The sequence below is a fragment of the Mustela putorius genome, unplaced genomic scaffold (assembly GCF_011764305.1).
Source record: "Mustela putorius furo isolate JIRA1106 unplaced genomic scaffold, ASM1176430v1.1 tig00000450_pilon_pilon_pilon, whole genome shotgun sequence".
Classification (NCBI taxonomy): Eukaryota; Metazoa; Chordata; class Mammalia; order Carnivora; family Mustelidae; genus Mustela; species Mustela putorius.
The window spans coordinates 22331143-22358831 of NW_025421385.1; the positions used below are offsets into that span (position 1 = coordinate 22331143).

The 27689-nt window shown below is 37.3% G+C and overlaps 1 protein-coding gene across 11 annotated transcripts in view; it reads left to right on the plus strand.

Annotated features, from left to right (window-relative positions):
- AK9 (adenylate kinase 9) overlaps positions 1-27689 on the plus strand; it is a 113913-nt gene that overhangs the window by 56586 nt on the left and 29638 nt on the right. For 7 of the 11 annotated variants that reach the window (XR_006606815.1, XM_045080218.1, XM_045080216.1 and 4 more), the window contains exons 21-28: positions 8797-8886; positions 9577-9780; positions 10141-10262; positions 10880-11092; positions 12605-12865; positions 13789-13913; positions 17109-17328; positions 20927-20992. Coding sequence is in view for 10 of the 11 variants with exons in the window: in XM_045080218.1 (XP_044936153.1) it covers positions 8797-8886; positions 9577-9780; positions 10141-10262; positions 10880-11092; positions 12605-12865; positions 13789-13913; positions 17109-17328; positions 20927-20992 (1301 nt within the window). In the remaining variant the exon portion in view is untranslated. Of the gene's footprint in view, positions 1-8796; positions 8887-9576; positions 9781-10140; positions 10263-10879; positions 11093-12604; positions 12866-13788; positions 13914-17108; positions 17329-20926; positions 20993-25234; positions 25308-27689 lie in introns of all 11 variants that reach the window. The other 4 variants (XM_045080213.1, XM_045080221.1, XM_045080219.1 and 1 more) reach the window with 3 other exon arrangements.

Consider the following 27689-nt stretch of genomic DNA (forward strand, 5'->3'; position numbering starts at 1 on the left):
TAATGGTTAAGGAAAGACTGCAAGATAGGGAACTCTGGATTGCCCTATCTTTTCTTTTCCTTCTGTGTCATCCTTTTCAGCCTAAGTGTTTAGCTAATACAGGAAAGTAACATGAGTAAGAAAGGTTCCTTGGTTATTCATGTCTCTGACTGTTATCACCTTCTTTCAGCATCTGGAGCAAATTTTAGTTTGAAGGGAAAGTGTGGTGTATCAGGGCCGCCATCATCCTCCCCTGCCCCCACCAGTGGGTCACACTCCCTCATATGTGGTCCCCTCGAATTCTAGGGTAATGACAGGGCATCAGGAATGTTCATGAGAACGTGAGAGCAAGGGATAGCAGACACATACTGTGCCTATCTCTGCTCACATGCCCTCTCTTTTGTCCCATTGGAGCCCCTCTGGCTTTTGCTTACAGAACAGTTCAAAGGTAAAATTACTAAAAATTAAAATGACAGGGAAGAGCATTAATCTAAGTGTGAGACCATTCTAAGCAAAAGACCTTGTGCAAGTGCACAGGTCCCACACTCATTAAGCCAGCCCTACTGCAGGGGTCCAGTTCTGTGGACTAGTACAGGGCAAGAAGTAGTCTGTGGGCAATGAAAGTTACTCTCAGGGCCAGAGAGGATCTTAAAGCAGCAAGATGGGAGACCCCACTCCACGTGGAGGCAATGAGGCACAAAAATACTTTCAAGCATGATTACTACTAGATTAGAAACTAATCCTACAAACTAGAGGTCTTCAGATACCTGCAGCTAGACGCCAGTCTAGAGCAGTTAAGGGCTGAGAACCTGCTGTTAGCTGTACAAGGACCAGAACTTGTAACCAAAACTTGTAATTACAGTGAGAAATCTCAAGTTCAACACACATCATTTTTACTACAAGATTAGCCTTAGCTTTATGGGACAATAAGTATAAAATCAGATACCTTGTGCCAGACAGAGGAGTTAGCAGGATGAAATACACAATTGCCTTTTAGAAATCCCTCAACTCTGTTGACTTGAACTCCTACCTAGAAACTTCATTGTTTTTTTGTTTCTTTGTTGTTGTTGTTTTTTAATTTAAAATCAATTAATTAGCATATAGTATATTATTAGTTTCAGAGGTACAGTTTAGTGATTCATAAGTTGTGTATCACACCCAGTGCTCGTTACATCGTGTGCTCTCTCCTTAATATCCATCATCCAGTTACCCCATCCCCGACCTCTTCACCTCCAGCAACCCTCAATTTGTTTCCTATAGTTAAGAGTCTCTTTTTTTTTTTTTTTTTTAAGATTTTATTTACTTAATTGACAGCGAGAGACCCAGCAAGTGAAAGAACAGAAGCAGGAGGAGTGGAAGAGGTAGAAGCAGGCCTCCCGCTGAGCAGGGAGCCCCATACAGGGCCCTGGGATCTGACTCAAGCCAAAGGCAGATGCTAGTTTAGAGTCTCTTATGGTTTATCTCTCCCTCTCATTTTATCTTATTTTATTTTTCCCTCCCTTCTCCTATGTTCATCTGTTTTGTTTCTTAAATTCCACATATAAAAGAGATCATATGATATTTGTCTTTTTCTGGTTGACTGATTTCACTTAGCATAATACCCTCTAGCTCCACCCATGTTGTTGTAAATGGTAAGACTTCATTCTTTTTAATAGCTAAGTCATATTCTATTGTATATACATATACCACATTTTCTTTATCCATTCATCTGTCTAGACCATCTGGGCTCCGTCCATAGTTTGGCTATTGTGGACCTTGCTGCTATAAACATTGGGGTGGGGGTGCCCTTTCAAATCACTGTGTTTGCATCCTTTGGATAAATACCTAGTAGAGAAATCGCTGGGTTGTAGGGTAGCTCTTTTTTTAACTTTTTGAGGAACCTCCATGCTGTCTTCCAGAGTGGCTGCCAAGCTTGCATTCCCACCAACCAGGTAAGAGGGTTCCCCTTTCTCCTCATTCTCACCATCCCCAACACCTATTTGTTCCTGACTTATTAATTTTAGCCATTCTGACTGGTGTGACCAGAAACTTCATTGTATTTTTTCAATACCTAATCAATTTGACTGACAACAATTCTTCCACCTATGTTTTATAAGAAGACAGGCCGTAAAATACCAAAAGAAATAAAAGAAACTGACATCCATTAAATATAACACATCAAACACATCCCCATAGTTCCAATATCCACAATATCTCACAATTAGTATTTACGAATGTAACAGGTCTAGGGAACAATTTAGTTTTGTTGCTTTTAATCTGATTATTTCCCCCCAGAGAACCTACTCTGGATCTTTTAAAGCCAGTGTCCTACTCTAGTTAGGGTCAATCCTAGACCAATGCTAGACAGTGTAGACATGACTGGGCTTCTCCAGGGCAGGTTCACTTCTGTAAAATGGTCTGTTTTGGCCACACTGAGCCACATTCTGTTTCACAAAAGGTCTTGCATCTGCTTTAGCCAGTGATTACTTCTTCTATTCAAAGGTCTCTTCTACCACAAAGTCTTCTCTTCTTTTTTTTTTTTAAGATTTTATTTATTTTTCTTTTTTTTTTTTTTAATATTTTATTTATTTATTTGACAGACAGAGATCACAAGTAGGCAGAGAGAGAAGAGGAAGCAGGCTCCCCGCTGAGCAAAGAGCCGGATGCGGGGCTCGATTCCAGGACCCTGGGATCATGACCAGAGCTGAAGGCAGACACGTAACCATCTGAGCCAACCAGGCACCCAAAGTCTTTTCTTCTAAATTAGTTAAGGGGACAATTGTTTTTTTTTTTTTTCACTTAAATCACAAAAAGACAAAGACCCTATGATTCCACTTATATGGAGTACTTAGAGTAGTCAAAATCATAAAATTAGAAAGTAGAATAATAGTTACCAGGAGTTTAGGGGGGTGAGAAGAATAGGGAGTTATTATTTAATGAGTACAGAGTTTCTGTTTTATGAGGTGAAAAGAGTTATGGGCTGAAAAGGGGTGATGGTTACACCACACTGGGGATGTATTGGATACCACTAAACTGTGTACCTAAAATGGCTAAGATGGTAAATTTTACAGTATATGAATTTACCACATGAAAAAAAAGAAAAAGAAAAAAACATTCTAACATAAATCCATTACTTTTGGAATTTTTAAATTTTATCCAGAGTACCCAATGGTAAGTAAATGATGGCTGCCAAAGAAATGTCCACATCTTAATTTCTAGAACCTGCAGATGTTACCTCATTTGGAAGAAAGGTCTTTGTAGATATGACTAAATATCTTGAGATGGGGGAATCATCCAGGCTTATCCACATGGGCCCAAAATGCTATCACAAGTGTCTGTATACAAGGGAAGTAGAGGCAGCTTAGACTCGCCCTCAGAGCAGAAGACCATGTGAAGATGGAGGCAGGCATTGCCATGATGCAGCCTCAAGCTAAGAAATGACAGTGGCCCAGAGAAGCCCGAACAGGCTAGAAGTGATTCTCATCTGGCATGGCGGAGGGGGCACAGCCCTGCCAACACCTTGATTTCTGACTTCTGGCCTTCATAGTTGTGAGAGAATACATTTCTATTGGTTTTTAAAATTTATTTATTTTTTTAATATTTTATTTACTTATTTGCCAGAGAGAGAGACCACAGGTAGGCAGAGGCAGACAGCGGGCTGGAAGTAGGCTCCCCGCTGAGCTGAGAGCCCAGTATGGGGCTTGATCCCAGGACCCTGGGATCGTGACCTGAGCCGAAGGCAGAGCACCAACCCACTGAGCCACCCAAGTGCCCCCCCCCTTTTTAAAGATTTGATTTATTTGACAGACAGAGATTACAAGTAGGCAGAGAGGCAGGCGGGGGGCGGGGCGCAGAGAGAGAGGGGGAAGCAGGCTGCCTGCTGAGCAGAGAGCCCCATGTGGGACTCGATTCCAGGACCCTGGAATCATGACTTGAGCCAAAGGCAGAAGCTTTAACCCACTGAGCCACCCAAGCGCCCCTTTGTCCCGCCCTTTTTTAAGGGTTTTATTTATTTTATTAAGCTACCAAGTTTGTGGCAATATTTTTTGGCAGCTCCAGGAAAGTAATATATAGCCAGAAAGGTTTTCTCTGCCTTATTCTAGAGAACACATCTTTTCCTTTGTCATGGGCCACAAGGTAATCATTGCCTCTGTCAGTACTCAGGTAAGACACCTGAAGCTTCATCTCAAACCTGTTGTCACTCTAGCCTTCTTAGAATGGAATGACATATGTATTGCTTAGAATCAGTGCTTTAAAGGTCATTACATCCAGGGACACCTGGGTGGCTCAGTCAGTTAAGCGGCCACCTTCAGCTCAGGTCATGATTCCAGGGCCCTGGGATCGAGTCCCACATTGAGCCCCGCATCGGGTTCCCTACTCAGCAGGAAGCCTGTTTTTTCCTCTCCCACTCCCCCTGCTTGTGTTTCCTCTCTCACTGTCTCTCTCTCTGTCAAATAAATAAAGAAAATCTTAAAAAAATAAAAAAAGGTCATTACATCCAGACGCATTCAGAGGCTAGTTAATCACTTTGATCTTTACCAATTTGTTCTTTATGTACTAGTTAAGTATAGGCAAATTATATGGAACTTGTAAGAAGCTGGGCTTCCAGTAACCATTGGCTCTTATCACAATGTTTTATTCCAAGCACCTCATCGTCCTATAATAGAGTCAGCTATTAATAAACATGAAGAAATACATTCCTTTAACAAATATTTATTGAATTCTTTCTAAGTACCAGGCAAAGCAGCAGGCATTGCCATAGCTACTAAAAACTCAGCAATCAATGATCAAGATAGTCAAGGTCCCTTTCTTTTCTTTTTTTTTAAGATTTTATTTATTTATTTGACACACAGAGACAGAGAGACAACGAGAGAGGGAACACAAGCAGGGGGAGTGGGAGAAGGAGAAGTAGACTTCCCACTAAGCAGGGAGCCAGATGTGGGGCTCTATTCCAGGACCCTGGGATCATGACCTGAGCCAAAGGCAGACACTTCACCAAATGAGCCACCCGGGTACCCCTCAAGTCCCTTTTCAAAGAGTTGTCATTCAATGGTAAAGAATAAGACTAAACAAATAAATATCTAAAATAATTATGATAGTGTTAAGTGCTATGGATAAAATGTATAAAGACACTAAAGCAGAGCCTGGGATCTAGTAGGTGCTCAATAAATGTTTGTTGAATGAATGAGCAAGCTGGAGGCCAGCGGGGTACTTTGGAAGGAAGAAGCAAGAGTAAACATTATGGCCAAAGAAGAGTGTCATCTGAGAAAATGATATGTGAGGCAAGGCAGAAAGACTGAAAAGGAGCTGTGCAAAGATCTTTCCACTGCGAAGGCTCAGAGGTGGGCACAACTCAATGGACAAGGAAGAAACTGAGTGTGACCAGAGCATAGTGAGCAAGAGGAAAGGGGAAGATGAGATTGGACAGCGAGGCGGAGGCCAGAGGTTTAGGGAGTTTGAAGCTTTCTCTAAATGCAGGTAATCCATATGATCTCATTAACCCTTTTTAAACTTCACCTTGGTTGCTATATGACACCTTACGTCACTTGTTCTGCACCTCAAGTTCTTCATTAACCTGGGTTAGGAATGGTTACCAAACATTGCTTTTACAGGGATAGAAACATTTTATGTAAAGCGCCTAGCAAGGTGTCTGCAAGTCGTTAATGCCTCAGTAACTTCGTCACTGGCTAGCAGTCAGCCTTATGTAACTTCTAGAAAGGCCAGAGCTCAGGATCCCCACTCCTAGATAAGGCTAAACTAAATCTCAGCATTCTCAAAGTCAATAGTCACATTCCATCCCCTGATAACAGAAAGAAAGGAAACAATGCTTTGGCTTGTACCAATCAGGATAAATTCCTGGAGCTGGAGGTGGGGTCGCCCTCCCTCAGCCAGGAGGGGAAGGGTAAACACTAGAACAAAAGCCGGGCTCTGCCCGGAAGAAGAAGAGTGAGTTACCAACAGGGTCTGCTACAAGACAGCAAGTCCCCTTCATTGCTTCCTTGCTGAATTTTCACTAAATTCCACATTGCTCTCCAATGCGTGGTTTCAGCGAGACTGTTGAGGAATGTGTTAGCTTCCTAGGGTTGCCATTAACAAATTACCACAAACTTAGTGGCTTCAAACAGCAAAAATTTATTCTCTCACAGTTCTGAAGGCTGGAAGTCCAAAATCAAGATATGAATGTAGTCTCTCTGTCTCAGAATATCTTATTGTACTGTACTCACCCATCTTGGGATGTGAGATGATAAAGCGCCAGCATGGTGAGATGAAGTGAGGTGAGTGATGTACGCATGGTGGAGTGACCGTGAGGCTACTGTTGACCTTCTGACAGCTTGTCATCTGCTTCTGGACTGTGGCTGACCAGTTTACTGAAACCACAGAAAGCAGAATGTGGGTGAGAGGACTCCTGTATATACAGTAAATGATCCGCATCAAAATCACCCAAGTCTCTGATGGCCAAAAGAAAAGATGAAAAGATGCTCAACATCACTCCTCCTCAGGGAAATACAAATCAAAACCACAATGAGATACCACCTCACACCAGTCAGAGTGACTAAAATCAACAACACAAGAGACAACAAGCGTTGGCTATGATGTGGAGGAAAAGGAACCCTCTTGCCCTTTTGGTGGGAATGCAAACCGATACAGCCACTATGGAAAACACTACGGAGTTTTTTTCAAAAAGTTGAAAATAGAACTATGCTAGGATCCAGTAATCACACTACTTGGTATTTAACAAAAAATACGAAAACCCTAATCTGCAAGGATACATGCACCCTTATGTTTATTGCAGCATTATTTACAATAATCAGGTTATGGAAGCAGCCACGTGTCCACTGATACATGAATGAATAAAGAAGATGTGATACACACACACACACACACACACACACACACAGGAATATTACTCAGCCATTAAAAAAAAAAGAATGAAAGTTTGCCATTTGGATCTAAAGGGTATAATGCTAAACAGAATATAAACCAATCAAAGCAAATATGATCTCACACATGTGTGGAATTTAAAAAACAAAACAAAAGAACAAAGGAGAAAAAAAAGAGAGGACAGACTCTTCACTATAGAGAACAAATGGTTACCAGAGGAGAGGTGGGCAGGCAGGTGGGGGAAATAGGTGAAGGGGATAAAGAGCACAATTACCTTGATGAGCACTGAGTAATAGATGGAAGTGTCGAATCACCATATTGCTCCCTTGGAATTAATATTACACTGTATGTTAACTACACTAGAATTTAAATTAATATTAATTTTTTAAAAAGAATCACCTAGGGGTTCCTGGGTGGCTCTGGTCATAAGCTGCTGACTTCAGATCATATAGGTGGAGTAGGGCAACAGGAAGGGTAGGTAGAGTATTTATAAGAACCACACCCAACCCCCCCCAACACATATACATATCCATATGTGTCTTTCACTTTAATGTTTTGCCTGGTACTCTCCAACATAGACCTGAAGGTCAAGTTAATGTGCAATGACCTAGTTCAAGTGGTGATGTTTAGTAAGTATTCATCTTATCTGTCTCTTCTAGACTGTGGCTGAATCTTCATCATTCTGACTTGCATTCTGTAATTAGAGAAATGAAGACAGTTTAGAATTCTCTGTATATTCTTGATGTTCTTGTCTTTGCCATCATTTATAATGCTTTTCTTTAGATAATTGAGCACCTAACAATCATACATGTCACCACCAGAGCAGCCCTAGGCTTGTCTTCTTCTACATCCTATTCTCTTGAGTTTTAATTATAGAATTCTGATGAAAGAGGACCCAGCTACTACTTTAGCTTAGAAGACAGTTTCCAGTGTTACAGTGTTTTATATATATATGTAAATATAATTACATATCATATAATTATATTTTTAAAACATTAGAATATTATTATTATAGATATGTAAATATGATTTAATATAACTATATTGTTATATTTAATTATATTATACATTATTATTCCAATTATGTAAATACAATTAAATATCACATTATTAGAATATTCTAATTCTATTTATCTGAATATTCTAATTAATTAGAATCTATTCTAATTCTGTTATTTAGAATACTCCATTAGAATACTCTAGTAGAATATTATTCTGATATTAAAATAATATAATTAATTATAATTATAATAATTGCAATCTATTATAATTAATTATATAACTTAATTATTATGATTGGTATAATGTATTCTATAGAGACATATATGTATATTTCATATAATATTATACAAATATAAATTTGGTCTACACAAATTTGTGTCTCAGAACTAGAAAAAACTATGGTGAGAAGATAGATAATTAGTTCTTCCTTCCCTGAACCATCTATGCTGAATGTGCATGTGAAGCAAGTCTTACATCATCCAGGAAAACAATGTTTGCTCTCTACCTTCAACAGTGATACTATGGAGATTCTCCTGAGTTTTGCCACACTTACGCCCACAGCTGGGCTTTGATATATCATTGTCTTTCCTTGCCATTTTATGATATTTAGGAGTATTTAAGAAATTAAAAGAAATGTCAGGAACTGCTAGTCTGATGGCATGTGAACAGAAGTTTGAGTGATATTTAACAATAGTTATCTGTCAGACTTATATGTGCCATGCGTCCATTATTATTTTGGTCCATGTCTTTTTATGTGTTGTTACATGTTCTTCATTTTCTGCCCTAAGTTATTAAGTATTTAATGCCATACTTTACCTAACAGGAAAACTGTATTTTCACTTAGACATAGTCTATATAATTAAACCATGTTTTGAAATTTTCTTTGTGCCAGAAACTTCATAAAGCAATAATGCTTTAAAATTCAAACACTAACTATCAGATTTCTTTTTTAAGTCATTGAGCCTGCTGAGGATACCACAGTTGGAACAGAAATTTCAAAAGGATCCAAAGATGGCCTGGAAACTAAAGAATTATCTGAAACAGGTTATATTATAAAAATAGTTAGTCTGTGAAAATACTTTTCATATTCTTTTAGTCCAGTCCCTTATTTTAAGCATAGCACCAACTTCCTACCTATTTCTTTCTATGCCGTATGCCAGCTGATATGCAATTAATTTAGCTTATTACAGTAAAATGTATGTAGCAGGTGCCTGGGTAGCTCAGTGGGTTAAGCCTCTGCCTTTAGCTCAGGTCATGATCTCAGAGTCCTGGGATCGAGTCCTACATAGGGCTCTCTGCTCAGTGGGGAGCCTGCTTCCTTCTCTCTCTCTCTCTTTCTGCCTGTCTCTCTGCCTACTTGTGATCTCTCTCTCTCTCTGTCAAATAAATAAATAAATAAATTTTTAAAAAAGTGTTTAGTACTCTTTAGTACTCTTCTTCACCAAATTTTATTTTATATGTTTTACTAATAAAGTTGCCATACAAAATTCTTATTAATTATCCATGATTTTTATCTTTTTAGTAGATAATAATTCATCTAAGCCAATACAAAAAACAAAGCATAAATTAAAACATGAATTTATGCATTTATGCATTTATATTATTACCTAGAAAATGAAGTATATTTCTTTCAAATGTTTTTTAAAATACTATAAAGTATAAATTATTTTGGCAATATGGCTAAAGACACAATATTTTAAGAATCTTTTTTCTTTCCTCTAACCTTTACCTCAGAAGTTGTACTCCCTGAGTTTCCAGAAGATGCTTATCCTGATGTTCCTGAAATGGAGCCAATTAAAGAGAAGATTAAACATTTCAACTACATATGGAAACAACTGGAAGGAACAATCAAAGAGTCATTGGTTCACATTTTAAACTTGGAGATTGCTGACAAAACTCCAGAGGAACTACTTCAAAAAGTAGTGGAGACTATGCAAAGTAAGAGCTGTAATCTTAGCAGTTATTGTCAAGATATTACTATATCATTAAAAGCATCATGAAAGTTTGAAGACCTTCTTGATGGTTTACGAAGTAAAGCATCCAGTATATTTAGGGTCAAGACTTCAAATATTTAAATCTGTTAATCAGAACAGCACGAGGCCCAAAGAGCACTGGCCAACCCAGCCAGTTGTCACTTAAAGAATTCGTGAAGACCTGTGTGTACACCTTTCAACTAAGATCAATCATTATAATCACTCTTCTTAATCTTTGATTACTATAATATGCTAATATCCTTTTATCCTAAAAATATCTTCCCAAAAGTTACTTTTTTATGTATTTATTAATTTTTTTTTACAGGACCCTTCCAGTATGTTGCATGGGAGTTAACTATGGAAGATTATGATGAAGAAACAGAAGACTATCAGGCAGAAGCTGAAGCTGATGAGGAGATAGAAGAGGAAGAGGAGGAGGAAGAAGAGGTATGACTTCTTTATTATTGTCCATTCACATTGGTCACATCATTGAAAGTGCATATATCCAGAATGGTAACTAGCACTTTGGACCTCAAGAAAACAAGCAGTCTTCCTCAATTTTATAAATAAATTATTTTATAAATTTTTCAACACACTTGGCCTAAACTCAACTTCACTTGACACCTGAAATGCCAGGGCTTCTTAGACAACATACTACACCCATGAAAAAAGAAAAGGGAAATCTTTTAAATTTTTTTCCACAGGAACATCTACAAGTATTAGAGACAAAATTTAAAGGAAGTGAGTGTTTCACATAAGACACAGGTGGTAATGGCCTTGGGAGGCCACTTGCGTGATAATAAGGAGAAGTATTTGCAAAAGGAACAGGTCATTTTCAGACCCTACTCTACTCCCTTAGCACCGGAATTTTAAGAATGATTTTCATTTGATACCCACCCAATTAATTATCTATCAGTAATTAAATGAAAACAGATTCTTTTAATTTGGGGCCTTATCGGTTCTTTTGCATTCAAGATGCATTATTTTAATTTATTTTTACTTAATTTTTAGTCTTTCATCAAAATGTTTTTAATACTATTCTCCACACTGGATAATATTTGTAGAATGAAGATAGAATTAAAGAGAAGAGAAGGCACTTGGGAGATACAAAGCACTTTTGTCCTGTGTTTCTCAAAGAAAACTTCATCCTACAACCAGGCAGCACAGAAGAAGCAGCTAAATATCGAGAAAAGATCTACTACTTTTCAAGTCCTGAGGCTAAAGAGAAGTTTCTGGAGCATCCTGAGGAGTATGTGGCTCATAAAGAACCATTAAAGGTGAAAACAATATGACTACCCAGTCCTAATGATTGCTTCTGGGTGCTTTTTCAAGGACTTACCGCCAACCTTCATCGCTTTACTTAATAGTGAAGCCCCCAATCTGATATAACAATATGGTGAAAATATCTAAGTTCCAAGAACAACTTCTTGAAAAATAAATAAGATAATTATCTTTTTTTTATTTTGGCAGTAATGACTTGTGTCAAACCAACACATACTGTCTTTTTAGCTGAAGTAAAAAGAGACAGCTGCATTTATTGCTTGCTACCTTAAGAGCCAGCTGGGTTAAGTGGGCAATTTCATAGGCACAGAAAATAGAATCATGATTACTAGCAGCTGGGGGCAGGGTGAGGAGGACGGGAGGTGGGAAGAGAATGGAGTTATTGTTTAATGGGTACAGAATTTCAGTGTGGGATGATGAAAAAGTTCTGGAAACAGACAATGGTGATCATTGTACAACATTGTGAATGTACTTAATGCCACTGATTTATACACTTAAAAATGGCTAAAATGAATATACTCAAAACTACTGAATTATATATGTTAAAAAGGTGCATTTTATGGTATTTTATGGTATTTAAGTATACCATCTCAATAAAATATCTGAATTTAAACTGAAAAGATGGTTAAAATGATAAATTTTATGTTATGTATATTTTAATACCATAATAAAATAACACATTGTGGTAATATTTTATCCATTTTAAAAATAAAGTACACACATAATTGCACCAGTTTTAGACAAGAACCTTCATTTTTTAAATTTTACTTTCACCCTCTTCCACATGGGTGTATATTCTTTCCAGGGTATGTAATATTTTATAATCTGCTTTTTCACTTAACATTTATCAATGAAAGCTTATATATTTCTACATAGACCTCTGATGCTCCAACAGTTTCATACTATTTTAACATCTAATTGTTATACATTTTTCACAGTATTTTCATTGTGGATCCTTGTCATTGTGGATATGATATAATACTTAGGAAATCTTCGGGCATGTCATTTTTTGTTTCTCTTAAATTCTTTTATTAGTATAATTCCTGAGCATGGGATTACAAGATCAAAATAAACTAATCACAGTATATAGTCACTTACACTTTTGAGAACACCAGTACTTTCTTTTTTTTTTTTTTCCCCAATGAAGTACAGTCCACACCCAATATGGAGCTTGAACTCACAACCCTGAGATCAAGGGTTGCATGTCCTACTGACTGGGCCAACCAATGCCTCTAATTCCAAAGCTTTCTAAAACAGAACATATAGAACACAATTAAAATACTTCTGAATAATTTGGGCTATTTTCATGAACTTCAATTTTTATATGGTGCCTAGGAGGACTGCTGAAATATGTATATGGTTGTCGCTTCTGACACAATTGGTGTTGTGAAGGGATAATTCAGTTTTAGGGAGAGCAACTAATAAGCCTTATGTTTTCTAAATTACTCAAAACTTCCTTGCCTTCACTCTCCTCCTACCCACTCCCCCCAACCCACTTTCTGTGGCAGGCTCCTCCAGTAAGAATATGCCTTATTGGACCCCACGGTTCTGGCAAGACTGTCTGTGGAAGACAGTTAGCGGAAAAATGGGGCATTTTCCACATTCAGTTTGAAGAATTTCTTCAAGAGAAACTAATGCTCAAAACCGAAAAGAAAATTGGAACTGAATTTGAGGAAGATTCTGATGAAGAACGGTTTGCGAAACAAGAGCTTGAAGAACTTGCAATTCAGGCCAATGTCAAGATTGAAGAAGAAAATACAAGGAAGCTGGTAGTAACATTAATACTCTCTGTGCAGATAATTATGCTTACTGGTATTACTTTTGGAAAGTAGAATATAAGCGGTATAAAACTAAAGTTTCTAGGAAGAAAAAAAAATTAGCCCCCATGTGTCATCCTCCCCATATGTTAAATACATATCGTACCGCTCATCTAGAATACAAAATGCTAAGTTTTACATGACTCCAATAAAAATCTAAATAGCTTTGCCTGACAAGACTGTCACACAACATTTATTTGGGACTCTGTTATTTGAGATGTCTGATGTAGGCTATAAGGTTTTCCTTTATTTTGTTCTCTGTTTTTTTTTTTATCAAATATCATAAAAATCTGCCCCAGAATCAGCAGAGATCTCAAAATATTAATTTCTAATGATGCATTGTAAGAAATTTTATATACTCTTCGATGATTTCTTTCTGGGATTGTAAAGAGAGAGTTCTTAATTTTAACTCATTTTTAACCATTTCTGATATAGTAAGACCCGACCCTTTCCTTCTCAAATGATCCCTTGTAAATGGACCCAGATGTAACATTATATTCCAGATGACTTCCTGGCTGGCCCATCCTTTAATTAGGATCTAGGTTGAAGAATTATAAGATAAATGAAAAAAATTAATTAAGCTTCATGTGTGTGTGATATAGATTGAAAAAAAAGCAGAGAGACAGATATCCTGAGTCCATGTTTGAAAATCAGTCATGCTAATCTCTAGTAACTCCTCTTAGCTACAATATATAACTTAATATTTTAAACCATATTAATATTGATTTAAAGAAAAAAGTTTAAGTTTTAAAATGTTAACAAGCAGCCATATTAAAAATGACCAAGAAGTTCTCGTCCTAATCAACTATGAAATAGACTATTATTTATTAATACAGAATTTTTAAATTTTTTTGTTTTCTGATTTTTGTTTTTAGCCTACAGATGTACAATTTACAGAAGAAGAAGAAGCAATCAGATTAAATCTAACCGAAAATGAGCCATTACCTCCCGAAATTCTTGAAACAATTCTTTCCGAGTGGTGGCTTAAGGAACCAATACGGTATCTAATTTTTTATAGAATTATACAATTGTTTTATTTTTAAGTTAAAAATGTAATCAGCATAAATTTAATATTTTTCTTTTACTTATAAACTAGTGATTCTACACATTATGAACATTTGAGGAATTAATTTAAAAATACTGATGCCAGGGGCCCTCCTCCCCAAAACAACTGAATCAAACTTTTTAGCAGTGTGAGATTGAGACCCAGGCATTTGTATTTTTGAGAGTGCCCCAGATGATTCTACTGTGTCATCATGGTTGACTATCCATATTCTAAATCCATGTACACTGATGGTGGGCTGGACTTTTTTCCTTGGAGTCTTTCAATAATTACAGTTAAGACCACTTAATAACTGTTCACAGTGTTATCCCTTTCTTAAAATCCAGGAACAAGCTTGACCTCAGACAGGACAAATTTAAGAATCTCCATGACATCAGAATTTAAAACTTCATTGTAATTTCCCAATCAGAATGTTTGCTTTGGTATCTGTCAGAAGAAAAGAGAAATGATACTTACTATAGTACCAATAATAGCAATGCTTATATGGAACTTACTATGTGCCGGATACCGTTCTACTATATTTTATTCACATTAGCTTACTTGATCCTTACAACTAGCCAGTGGAATAGAAACTTTTATTCTCTCACTTTGGAGATGAAGAAACTATATTATCAAGAATTCAGGTAACCGGCCAGTCCCAGTGCTCCTCTGGGCAGTCTTTTACCTCGTCCGTGGCCCAAATGACTGAGTGAGGTTATTTGCCACCAACTTTTTAACTTCCTGTTGCTTAAATTGGCTCGTTATTTGTGGTAAACTCAGGCAGGTCGACTGCAACAATGTAGTCACGCGGACCATCTGGGTGGCTCCCTCTCTTAGCATCTGACTCTGGATTTCAGCTCAGGTCATGATCTTGGTATCATGGGATCAAGCCCTGCTTCATGCTCGGTGCTTAGCATGGAGTCTGCTTCAGGCTCAGTGCTTAGCGTGGAGTCTGCTTGTCCCTTTCCTTCTGCCCCTTCCCCTGCTCATGCTCTCTCTCTCTCTCTCTCTCAAGTAAATAAATAAATCTTTAACAAACAAAACAACAAAAAACCCAATGTAGTCATTCATGGGTTATTCTTCTTTAATTTAGCTCCTGACCTCACACCATACATTAACATTTTTTAAGAAAGCATATGAGTTGAATAATTAAAAGTAAAACAGTGAGGGATGCCTGGGTGTCTAAGTCGATTGGGCATCTGCCTTCAGCTCAGGTCATGGTCTCATGGGATAGAGCCCAGTATAAGCCTCCCTGCTCAGCGGGGAGTCTGTTTCTCCCTCTCCTTGTTCTCTCTCTAAAGAAAAAAAAAAAAGTAAAAAAAGTGAAATTGTAAAAAGTCTAAATAAAATAGTTAAGTGTTATGCAACCATTAAAATGTATTAAAATGAAGAATTTGTAATAGCATGAGCAATGTTATTATATGACATTAAGTTTAAAAAGACAAAGTTATTTATAATAGCAAGATGACACATGAAGAACAAGCTGGAAAGAAATGAAACAAAATGTCAGGAATCTCTAGGATGTGAGATTATGGATAATATTGCCCTTTTTCATTTTTTCTCTATTTTCCAATTTTTCTAAAGTAAGATTTATTTCTTTTATAATCAGGGGGGAAAATCAACACTTTTTTTAATTAAAGATTTTTTTAAATTTTTATTTATTTGACAGAGAGACATCACAAGTAGGCAGAGAGGCAGACAGAGAGAGAGAGAGGAGGAAGCAGGCTCCCCGCTGAGTAGAGAGCCCGATACGGGACTCGATCCCAGGACCCTGAGATCATGACCTGAGCCGAAGGCAGCGGCTTAACCCACTGAGCCACCCAGGCACCCAAATCAACACATTTTTAAAGGGCTATTGCATGAGTCCTGGAGAGAGATAATATGACATCTGTATCTATATAAATAGATATTATAAGATATAAGGTGAACTAAGGTGTAATGGTAGAAATGAAAATAGAAATGATAGAAATGGGTATAGAAGAGGACATGCCAGGGTTTAGCTCTTATATGTGTGAAGCAAGAGGGGGTTGGGGGGCAGTCCAAGTGTCTCTGAAGTTTGACACCTGAATACCAGTGAGTCAGAAGCAAGAGCAGTATGAAAGGGTAACAGTGAGTCTAATTTCTGACAGTGTGATGTGTATATAATTCTTGAAGGTCACTTCAATGAATAAATTAAGCAGCTTTTTGAAAATTCTGAATTGAAACTGAAAAGAGAAGTTGGGTATGGAGATAGAGATTTAGAAGGCATTGACAAAGAAGGGACAGCTGGAACAGTAGGAATGAAATTGTTCCTCAATGACGAGACAATGCTGAAGGCATCTCTAAAAAAAAAGGCGTACATCTTAACAGCCAAAATATAAAAATTTGCCCACTTAATACCACAAGAAATATTTTAAAATGTCAGAGAAGGACTCAAACTGTGAAATTTTCATAAAAGTCCCAAGAGGAAGAAAACATGCTTAAATATAAATACCAGAAACAAGCCAATTTTTAGATAAACAGGATATATTCTCATTCAAAAAGGAACGAATACTGACGCTTTGAAATAAATAAAACCAAGTTCTTAAAGCCTGATTGTTTAATGATAAAAATGTAGTAACATTCCAGTTATTTTTCTGATCCTTATAGTTTCTTCATACCTGGGCAAGTTTTACAATTCTATTTGAACATAGTCATCTTATACATATGACCCATATGCATACATTAGTAATTATAATTGATCATAAGGGGAGCCAGGGAAGGGGATACAAACTGTCTCATGAAAGGAAGTATCACTAGAAGAAAAACTACACAAAGTGGATTCCCACTAGAGCTGGGCTGGCCAAAGCCACCTTTACCTAAGGGTGAAGTCATTAGGCAGGGCATTCCTCCCAAGCAGAGAACTTATTTTCTCTTAATTTTCCATCAAATATTAAGACTAAATTTTAAAGAACTTATCTATAATATAAGCATAAATATAAAATATTAAAATTTTAATAAATTCAACACATTTGGGAGAAGACACACCATGTTTACACATATCACAAGAAATAAAAGATACCACAATAAACTTTTAAAACTATTTATTGCACATCTTATATAAAGTTGTGATTTATTAAATCAATATTTGTAGTATAATATTTTAAGCAAATAAATTATGAAATTTCTATCAAGTTCCACAGGTTTTATATTAGATGGATTCCCACGGTATCCTGAGGAGGCTCTGTTTCTGGGAGAACGTGGATTTTTCCCAGATGCTGCTGTTTTTATACAAGTTGATGATCAAGATATTTCTGATCGACTCCTTCCTTCCCAAATCGAAAAGTGGAAAGAGAAACAAAAGAAAAAATTAGAAAGGAAAAAGCTCATCAAAGAACTGAAGGCAAAAATCAAGGTATGTATCCAGTAAAAACATATGAGAACAAATTTGTTCAGCATCTATTCAAATTATAATGGTCTTCACAAAAATGCAGTTTTTTTATTTTAATACCACAGTCAATATGAAAACACTTTTAAAATATTAATACTATTTATAATTAAATAGTTCAATATTATTTGAGGCCTCTGTGATTTGAAATGTGTTAATGCTTTTCTGTCCTAGGCAAAAAAAATTAAAGATAGTGGCAGGACTAACGTATCCCTTTATCAGACATAGGACCAAAGTGGGAGGGGTAACATAAGAATTAAACTTTTCAGTGGCTTTCTCACTCGTTCCTGGAATGACGAAGCCATCCATCAAGTTCTAGATAATGGTTTAGGACATCTTTTCTAAAACTGAAATTTTGAAATGTTCAAAAGTGTCATAGGGAATCCAGCAATTCCAATTCTAGGAACTTATCCAACAGAAATGAAAACAGATCCACACAAAGATTTATATACAAATGTTCATAACAGCATTATTCATAACAGCCAAAAAGGGAAAAACACCCAATATCCATCAGCTGATGAATGGATAGATGAAATGTGGTAGATAGTATACCCTGGGATCCTGCCCAAGATGGTGATTTAAGAGTCTCTTTGGGAGAAGAGACTCTTAAATCATCTCCTCCCACACACACAGCTACACATGAAGCAATTCCCTCTGAAAGAAATCCAGAAATTAGCTGAGCAACTCGTACACATCAGACAAATGAGAAAATACCCATATCGCCCACATCAAAAGAGTTGCTACCCGAGAGTCCAGCTTCCAATCCATCTATCCAGTGTGTGATCCTCCCTTTTGGGACACTGACAGGTTGTGGCACATGCTCAATGACTGGGAGCCACTGAGAACAAATAAAGTAGCTTGAACAATCACGAAGGTTTGAGAGACAGCCAAGAACTCAGTCCAAGCTGAGTAATAAGTTTCATCTTATCACAAAACCACTCTGTGAAGACTAGGAGTTGTGGCTTCTTTACCTAATGTGCAGAAACTAACACAGAGTCAAAGAAAATGAAGAACAAGAAGAGGAAATAGAGTTTACTGAAACAAAGATAAGTGATTTACCTGACAAAGAGTTCAAAATAAAGTTCATAAGATGCTCAGAGTGCCAGGAGCACAATGCATGAACAAAGTAAGAATTTCAAGAAAGAGAGAGGAAATATAAGAAAGCATCAAACAGAGATCACAGAGCTGAAGAACATAGTAACTGAACTGAAAAATTCAGTAGAGATGTTTAATAGCAGACTAGACACATAGATCAATGGAACAGAACAGAGAGCCCGGAAATAACCCTATGGCTATACTGTCAATTAATTCATAAGAAAGAAGTCAAAGATATATGATGGAGGACAGATAATCTCTTCAGTAGATGCTGGGAGAACTGGACCGCTACATGCAAAAGAATGAAACTGGGCACCTTATTGTGTACTATCCATAAAAATCGACTCAAAATGGATTAAAGACTTGAACATAAGACCTGAAACCATAAAACTTCTAAAAGAAAACAGGGGGTAAACTCCTTGACATTGGTCTTGGCAATTATTTTTTTAGAGTTGACGTCAAAAGCGAAAGTCAACAAATGGGGACTACATCAAACTAAAAGGCTTTTGCACAACAAAGGAAGCCATCAAGGAAAATCCACAAAATATGAAGATCTTACACAGCTCAATAACAACAACAAAAAAAATCTGATAACAAAAATAGTTAAAATCTGAAAAAAATTTGGAGGATCTGAATAGACATTTTTCCAAAGAAGACATACAAAGGGAGAAGAGGTACATGGGAAAAGTACTCCGTATCACTAATCATCAGGGAAATGCAAATCAAAACCACAATAAGATGTCACTTTATGCTTATTAGAATGGCTGTCATCAAAAGACAAAGGGTAACAAATGTTGGCTAGACTGTGGAGAAAAGGAAAGCTTTTGCACTGTTGGTGGGAATGCAAACTGGTGCAACCACTGAGGAAAATAGTGTGGAATTTCCTAAAAAATGTTTAAATATGAGCTACCATATGATCCAGCAATCCTACTTCTGTGTATGTATCCAAAGGAAATGAAAACACGATATGGAGGAGATATCTGCACTCTCAAGTTCATTGCAGTAGCATTTACAATAGCCAAAATATGGAACCAACATGTCAATGGATGAATGGATATAAAAGATGTTGTGTTTGTCTGTATAGTGGGACATTATTCAACCATGAGAAAGAAGGAAATCCTGCCATTTGCAATATGGATGGACCTTGAGGATATTAAGCTTAGTGGAATTAGCCAAACAGGGAAAGACAAATAGTAAATGGTATCATTTATATGTGGACTCTAAAACAAATTCAAACTCATAGAAACAGAGAGTAGAAAAGTGGTTGCCAGGGACTGAGGAGTGTGGGAAACAGGGAGAAGGTGATAACAGGTACAAACTTTCAGCTATAAAATGAATAAGATCTGAGGATCTAATGTATAACATGGTGACTATAGTTGCTATCATCATCATATTGTATAATCAAAATCTGCTAAGAGAATAGAACTTAAATGTTATCACTAAAAAAAAAGTAAATATTGAGGTGATGGATGTGTTCATTAATTGCTTGGAAGGAGTCCTTTCACAATGTATGTCTATCTCAAACCGTCACAAGATATACTTTAAATATCTTACAATTTTACAAAGCCAGATGAATGAATGAATGTGTGGTACATCCACAAAATGGATACTATTCAGTAGTTTAAAAGAACAAACTATTGATAACACTCTACAACATGGATGAAAATCATTATGCTTAATGGAAGAAGCCAGGTCAAAAAAAATAGTACCTACTATGTGTTTCATTCCATTTATAAGACATGTCCTGAAAGGGCAAATCTATAGGTCTAGACTAAAGATTGAGGCTTTCAAATCTGTAACTAGGAAGGCAAAGATGGGACATGAGAGCAGCATTAAAGAATTTGAAGGGCTTTCATCCTGAAGAGAGCCTGTAGGTGTTCCAAATGGCCACAGGAAATGAACTACTGTTGGTAGGAGGAAGGTACAGGGAGATGTATTTCATTACTAGTGATAGTTCCAAAAACGACACAAAACAAAAAAAACAAAACCAAGATTGGAAGCACTGAGCTATTTGTCAATAAATAAGCTAATCAATTAACTCCAGCTCTGGGAGATACTATGACTTCAATTATTTAATAGGTTGTTAGGCTGTATTTTATTAGTATGATAAAAGATTATCAAATATTTTCAACAAATTGCTTCCAAATACTTCCCTATTTCTCCATGTACATAATCCACCTCTTTACCAAGCAAACAAATAAATAATAAATTCAAAAAGGTGTTCTAATGTTTGTAGAAAGAATGGCTGTCCTCATGTGCTGTTTATTCGCTGGAAGGAAACAGCTAATGAGAAGTTCCAGAAGTAAAGGATGTAGTAGCATAATTACCACCATCATAAGATTTTCTGGGAAGTTTACCATCCTTCCCTCCAAATGCTATTCCCACTTTGGGAAAAAATATATTTACTAATACATAAGAAGTAATTTAATCATTATCCATTAAAATGTTTAAATGTCTCTTTCTATGACAGGATGATATGATTTCTAAAAGAAGGGCTGAACTTCTAGCAGAGAGAGAAAAAAGACATAAAGTGGAGGTAAGTAAATAAAATGGTTGCTTTTTTTAAAAAGGCAGGATATCCATAATATAATATTTATATATTATATATATTTTTTACATATCAACAGCATAAAATAAAAAGATGTTTAGAAAAAGTCTTGAAGGAAGTACACAGAGTTTATGTCTAAGTAGTAAGATTATCACTTTTTTCTTTATAATTTTTGATATTCCATAATTACTTACAAGGACCCTTCATTATTTTTACAATCAGAAAAATGAACATTTTTTTAAAGGAAGGAAAACCACTGAAGTCTAAAAAATCAAATTCAAAATATAGTACTACATTAAACTATGTATCTTTTGGATTTTCATTTCTGCCTTTCACACTTGCAGCCCATGCCCCCAGGGAGGTAGTCTGGGAGTCTGGGATTGAGGTCTAGACAGGGAGTCTGGGAAGCTTTGCTGGCCCTAAAGTAAAGATTATGTCGAGATAAAGAATGGAACAAGGCAGAACCTGTGAACTCTCAGACTTATATATTGTGCAAGGGTACTCAGTACAGTTCCTTTTCTCCATCTGCTGATTCTTGAAAAAGATAAACCTCGAAGATCATGAATTTTGTTTTGTTTGGAGAGGAGTTGATCCCGAAATGACCTCGCTGACACCAGTGCTGCAGCCAAGCTTACTCAGGGGTGCAGAATTTAAAGAGATGTGACTAGACATGCTAGTTCTAAGAATTTACTGGAGGCTCATATTTATGCAGTCAGTTTACACGTAAACCCTGTAAACAAAGCAAACAGTAAGAGGGTTCCTGCCTTCTGCCATTTCCTTCTGACATAAAGTACCCTGTATCATCTTTTCAAAACTGACTCTCCTGTGATCTGATTTCCAATCATATAAAAACGTTCAACCCAACAAGGGGAAGGAGAGAAGAGGAATCCCAGGAAATAGAGGACTTGCTGCCCACGGAACCATGTCTCCCCCTGTATGGATGTGCTGGACTAAGTACAGAGGACTGCTGATACACAGCAACCATAACTGGGGGTCCAAACATTGTAGAATAGGGGCCAGAACAATTGTTTCTTTGTCCAAACAAAATACCTACAACCAAAAGCCAATCAAAAACCATTAGACCTAGAGCCATCTGGCGCCCTCTAAGGCACAAGAACCTTCCTCTCCATTATTGGCCTTGATCTTCACTGATCCATCAGCAATGGATCAGTGCTTAATGGAGCACTCACTGCATGCCTGACACTAGGCGTTCAGCCATGAACAGAAGGGACAGAAGTTTCTGGCTGCATTCTACTCTTCATTCCCTGAACCAACATGTTCTGAAATTCTACTCTGTTCAAGGGGTCATGCTGATGTTTAGGATTTAAAGAATAAAACAATCCAGATATCCTAACGTGGGCTCACGCATAATTACTACCTTTAGCCCTTGGGAATCCCTAGTGGTCCCCTTAAGAACCACCCCAATAGGGGTGCCTGGGTGGCTCAGTTGGCTTAGCGTCTGCCTTTGGTTCAGGTCATGATCCCAGAATCCTGGGATCAAGCCCTTCATCAGGCTCCCTGCAGAGGGAGAGCTTCTCCCTCTCTCTCTGCTACTCCCCTGCTTGTGCTCGCTCTCTCTCTCTTAAAAAAAAAAAAAAAAAAAGGGAATCACCCCACATGTCTCAGCAACATATTACTGAAAAAGTCCAGACTTTGGGGTTGAGCTGAACTAGACTATTCTTTCTCTAGTTCTTGCTGACTCTGTTCACTACTAGCTTCCCAGTGCCTAACACAGTCCTAACACATGGTAGGGACTCAACAGTTGTTTTATTGCTATTGTATAACTTTGAGCAAGTTTCTTAATCTCTCTGAACCTAGAATTTTGTAATTGTAAAATGAAAAAAAATTAATATCTAGTTTCCTGAATTAATAATACTTTAATTTTTCCTTTTTGCTATTTTTTAGTTAAACCTGCTTTTTCTCTTTCTTTCTTTCTTTCTTTCTTTCTTTCTTTCTTCTTTCTTTCTTTCTTTCTTTCTTTCTTTCTTTCTTTTTGTATGTAGCTGAGGGCACCTGGGTGGCTCAGTCATCAAGTGTCTGCCTTCAACTCAGGTCATGATCCTGAGCCCCACATCTGGCTCCCCGCCCAGTGGGGAGTCCGCCTCTCCCCCTCCCACTCTCCCTACTTGTGTTTCCTCTCTCGCTGTCTCTCTCTGTCAAAAAAATAAACAAAATCTTTTTTAAAAAGTCATATAGCCGAGATAATTTATATAAAAGACATGAAAACCTAGACTATAATTCTTTTATGCAGGAAAGATGTATACCTTGTTTTTAAGAACAATAGCTTAAATTATATTAATAGACATATTGAGAGAGCTGTAAGAACAAAGGAAGTCAAGCAATTACATATGTGAGTGTGTGGGTGTGGGGGAGGTGTATTTATATAACTATATATTACATAAACTTCCAGAGTAACATACACATGTCATTATATATATACATATATATACATTTTCAAACAGACTAATGCTTTTTAAGTGATTGTTTTACTTGCAACAGCTATGCTTATTTTATTTTTTATTTGGCAGAGAGAGAGAGAGAGATCATAAGTAGGCAGAGAGCCAGGCAGAGAGAAAAGGGGAAGCAGGCCCCCTGCTGAGCAGAGAGCCCGATGCAGGGCTCCATCCCAGAACCCCAGGAAACCTGCTTTTTCTTTTTTTTTTTTTTTTAAGATTTTATTTATTTATTTGACAGAGACAGATCACAAGTAGGCAGAGAGGCAGGCAGAGAGAGAGAGGAGGAAGCAGGCTCCCTGCTGAGCAGAGAGCCCGATGCGGGACTTGATCCCAGGACCCTGAGATCATGACCTGAGCCGAAGGCAGAGGCTTTAACCCACTGAGCCACCCAGGTGCCCCAAACCTGCTTTTTTTTTTTTTTTTAATCTTTTTTTTTTTTTTAATTTTTTATTTTTTATAAACATATATTTTTATCCCCAGGGGTACAGGTCTGTGAATCACCAGGTTTACACACTTCACAGCACTCACCAAATCACATACCCTCCCCAATGTCCATAATCCCACCCCCTTCTCCCAAACCCCCTCCCCCCGGCAACCCTCAGTTTGTTTTGTGAGATTAAGAGTCACTTATGGTTTGTCTCCCTCCCAATCCCATCTTGTTTCATTTATTCTTCTTCTACCCACTTAAGCCTCCATGTTGCATCACCACTTCCTCATATCAGGGAGATCATATGATAGTTGTCTTTCTCTGCTTGACTTATTTCGCTAAGCATGATACGCTCTAGTTCCATCCATGTTGTTGCAAATGGCAAGATTTCATTTCTTTTGATGGCTGCATAGTATTCCATTGTGTATATATACCACATCTTCTTGATCCATTCATCTGTTGATGGACATCTAGGTTCTTTCCATAGTTTGGCTATTGTGGACATTGCTGCTATAAACATTCGGGTGCATGTGTCCCTTTGGATCACTACATTTGTATCTTTAGGGTAAATACCCAATAGTGCAATTGCTGGGTCATAGGGCAGTTCTATTTTCAACATTTTGAGGAACCTCCATGCTGTTTTCCAGAGTGGCTGCACCAGCTTGCATTCCCACCAACAGTGTAGGAGGGTTCCCCTTTCTCCGCATCCTCGCCAGCATCTGTCATTTCCTGACTTGTTGATTTTAGCCATTCTGACTGGTGTGAGGTGATATCGCATTGTGGTTTTGATTTGTATTTCCCTGATGCCGAGTGATATGGAGCACTTTTTCATGTCAAACCTGCTTTTTCTTAAGAGAATCCGTTTTCAGGATAAATTTTAGATGTTCTTAATTTATAGTTTTTCTATCTGATAATATTAGAGTGATGGGATTTTTTTTTACTAATTTTCATTCAAAAATTTGATATTCTATCTTATCAATTAAGTAGGTTTTTATGAGTTAGCTCTCCTAAGACTTACTCGTTGACAAAATTGGCTATATATCCCCACACAATTAATTTATACAAACTGACATTGGGAAGAAAGTTCTTGAAATTCTTAATGAATCAAAGATGAATACTGTGTATGAATTTTCTTAACTTCTTTGATGAGAATTTTATGGTATGTCCTGCTACTGCCTCAGACAAAGAAAAACTAAACACGTGTAACATCTCAAGGCTCACCCAATGAGATTGCATAGTCAGTTAATGGGACATCCTGACTCAAATCCATTCTGATTCTACATAGACCTTGGAACCTACTTTCAGGAACAGACCCTGAGGCCTTTTCACCATTTGCCTTTTGTACAGAATGTGCAGCTCCATGACTCACCTTGACATGACAACGAATTGGGAAACCATATGCTAATAAAGCCCTTCCCAGGTTTGTCTTCTCCTCCTTACCAAAAGTCATTGCCCTCACTGTCTGATATTTTTGCATCAGATAATACATTTTTAACGTTAGAAATTACTTCAGTCTGGGAGAGTGGGGGAAAGCTGCTCACATTAATTTTGTAGGAAAATGTCGCCATCTTGTGGAATTTTAGTCTCCAAGTGTGACTCAAGAATAATCTATAATTCAGCCGCTTTGTATAGAGATTTGGTTTCCATACTCTCCAGTTCCTCAGAGGCCTCCCTTCTACTCCTGGTCCTGGTCCTCGCTCCAGAATCCTGGCTTTCTTCCTGTTCACTGGCTCCTTCTCTGGTGCCTCAGTCTCTTTGACTGAATTGTGAGTAGCCATCCACAGGAAAAAGCCAGAAAGAGCCAGGACACGGAGTCAGACCGTAAATGAGCAGAATTGTGAGGGACCGACCATATCCAGGTGAATAGTTAATAAGAGATATATACCCTGAGTACTAAGGGTAATCCAAAGTCAGGGTCCGAATGAAGTTAAAACAAGGTTCAGAAGCAAGCACCAGGCCAAGACCATCCTTGAGGCCTTCTAGGGAGAAGATAAAATATATAAACCCAAAGGTCTATGTGCAGAGAGCTCTTTGGGAGGGAATGGAAGGCAAAGGTGTGTATAGGGTGTACAGTTTGGGGACTGAGTTGGGTCTTTTTTAAGATTTAATTTAAATTCCAGTTAGCTAACATACCGTATAGTATTAGTTTTAAGTGTACAGTATAGTGATTGAACCCTTGCACGCCACACCCAGAGCTCATGGCAAGTGCATTCCTTAATCCTCATCACCTGTTTCACACATTCCCGACCACCACCCCCTTCCCCGACCCCGACTCATCTCCCTTGGATTGAGTTTCAAGGTTTGAAAAACAAATGGTTTGGAATAGTGTCTCCAAACATCCACATTTAGAAGGTAACCAGGTATAGTAAGGGAATCTAGTATCTGCTTAACGTGCATCTGTATTGGGAAGCCTTAGAACTCCAACAAGTCTTGCACTTTCCTCTTTCCATTTCTTCCTATGTCATTCTTCCCTAGTTGTAAGCATTCTGAGTGTAATCTCCATCGCCCTCCTGGCATAAACTTCCACAAACCAGCCTTGCCCTTCCCTTCCCCTACTGAGAGAAAGTTACGAGAGCGCTTACTCCAAATCTAGTCCTATTTCTGTGAGATGGTGAGTTTTGTTTTCTGTTTATCCTCTTTATTTTCTCTTTTCCCTTTCCAGCCATCTCTGGGACTGTTTGAATGTACTTTAGAAACCCATTTTATTTATCTATTGGCTTTTAAGTTATACCTCTGTGTACTGTTTTATAGTGGTTGCTCTGTACACGCTTAGCTTTTCCCACTCTACTTTGAGTCAGTATCATTCCATGTAATTAATAGAAGTCCGTGACTACAGAAGTCCATATACATCCTACCCTGCTCCACTAACACCCTTTATGCTCTAGTTACTTGTTTTACAGCCAAATTTATCATAAACTCCATGAGAAAAAAATTGCAGTTTTTGTTTTAAACAGTCACATATATCTTAAAATTTTTAAGAGGAAAAATAAGTCTTTTACATTTATCCAGATACTTACCATTTCTGTAGCTCTTCATTCTGTGGTTGATGGGAACCAGAGGGATGAGAAGAATGTGGTCATTTGAATTGTTTTCTTGTATAATTTTTCTCGACTGTTTTCATGATTTTCTCTGTATCTTTGCTTTTCAATAGTTTGTGATATGCCTGCATGTCATTTTGTTCATTTTATCGAGTTTGGGTTTCACTAAGCTTCTTTAATCTATAAATGTATGTCTTTTGCTAAATTGGGAGAACTTTGGACATTATTTCTTCAAATATCTTTCCTGCTCTGTTTGCTCTCTGTCTCCTTCTGAAAATCAATTTCACATAGATCATCCACTATCGTTCCACATGATCTTGGGGCTATTAACTTTTTCAGTCTTTTTCTCTCTCTTCTTTAACTTTGATAATTTCCTTTGATTTATTTTCAAGTTCACTGGTCCTTCCCCCTGTCATCTCCAGTCTGTTAAACCCATCTGTTATCTTATAATTTCAAATGCTATAATTCTTTTTTCTAAAATTTCCATTTGATTTGTTTTTGTATTTTTTATTTCCCTCCTGGGATTTCCTATCTATTCATGTATTTTCCTTTTCCTCATTAGTCATAGAGATAACAACTGCTCTAAAGTTCTTGTTTGGTAACTCTAATACCCAGAATGGGTATTTAATAATATCTTTTCTTATGAGAATGGGTCATGTCTCATAATCCTTTATATTTTGAATAATTTTGGATTATATCCTAGAATTATGAATGTTATGTTCTGGAGATTCTGAATTCTGTTATATACCTGGTGTTTTTGTTTC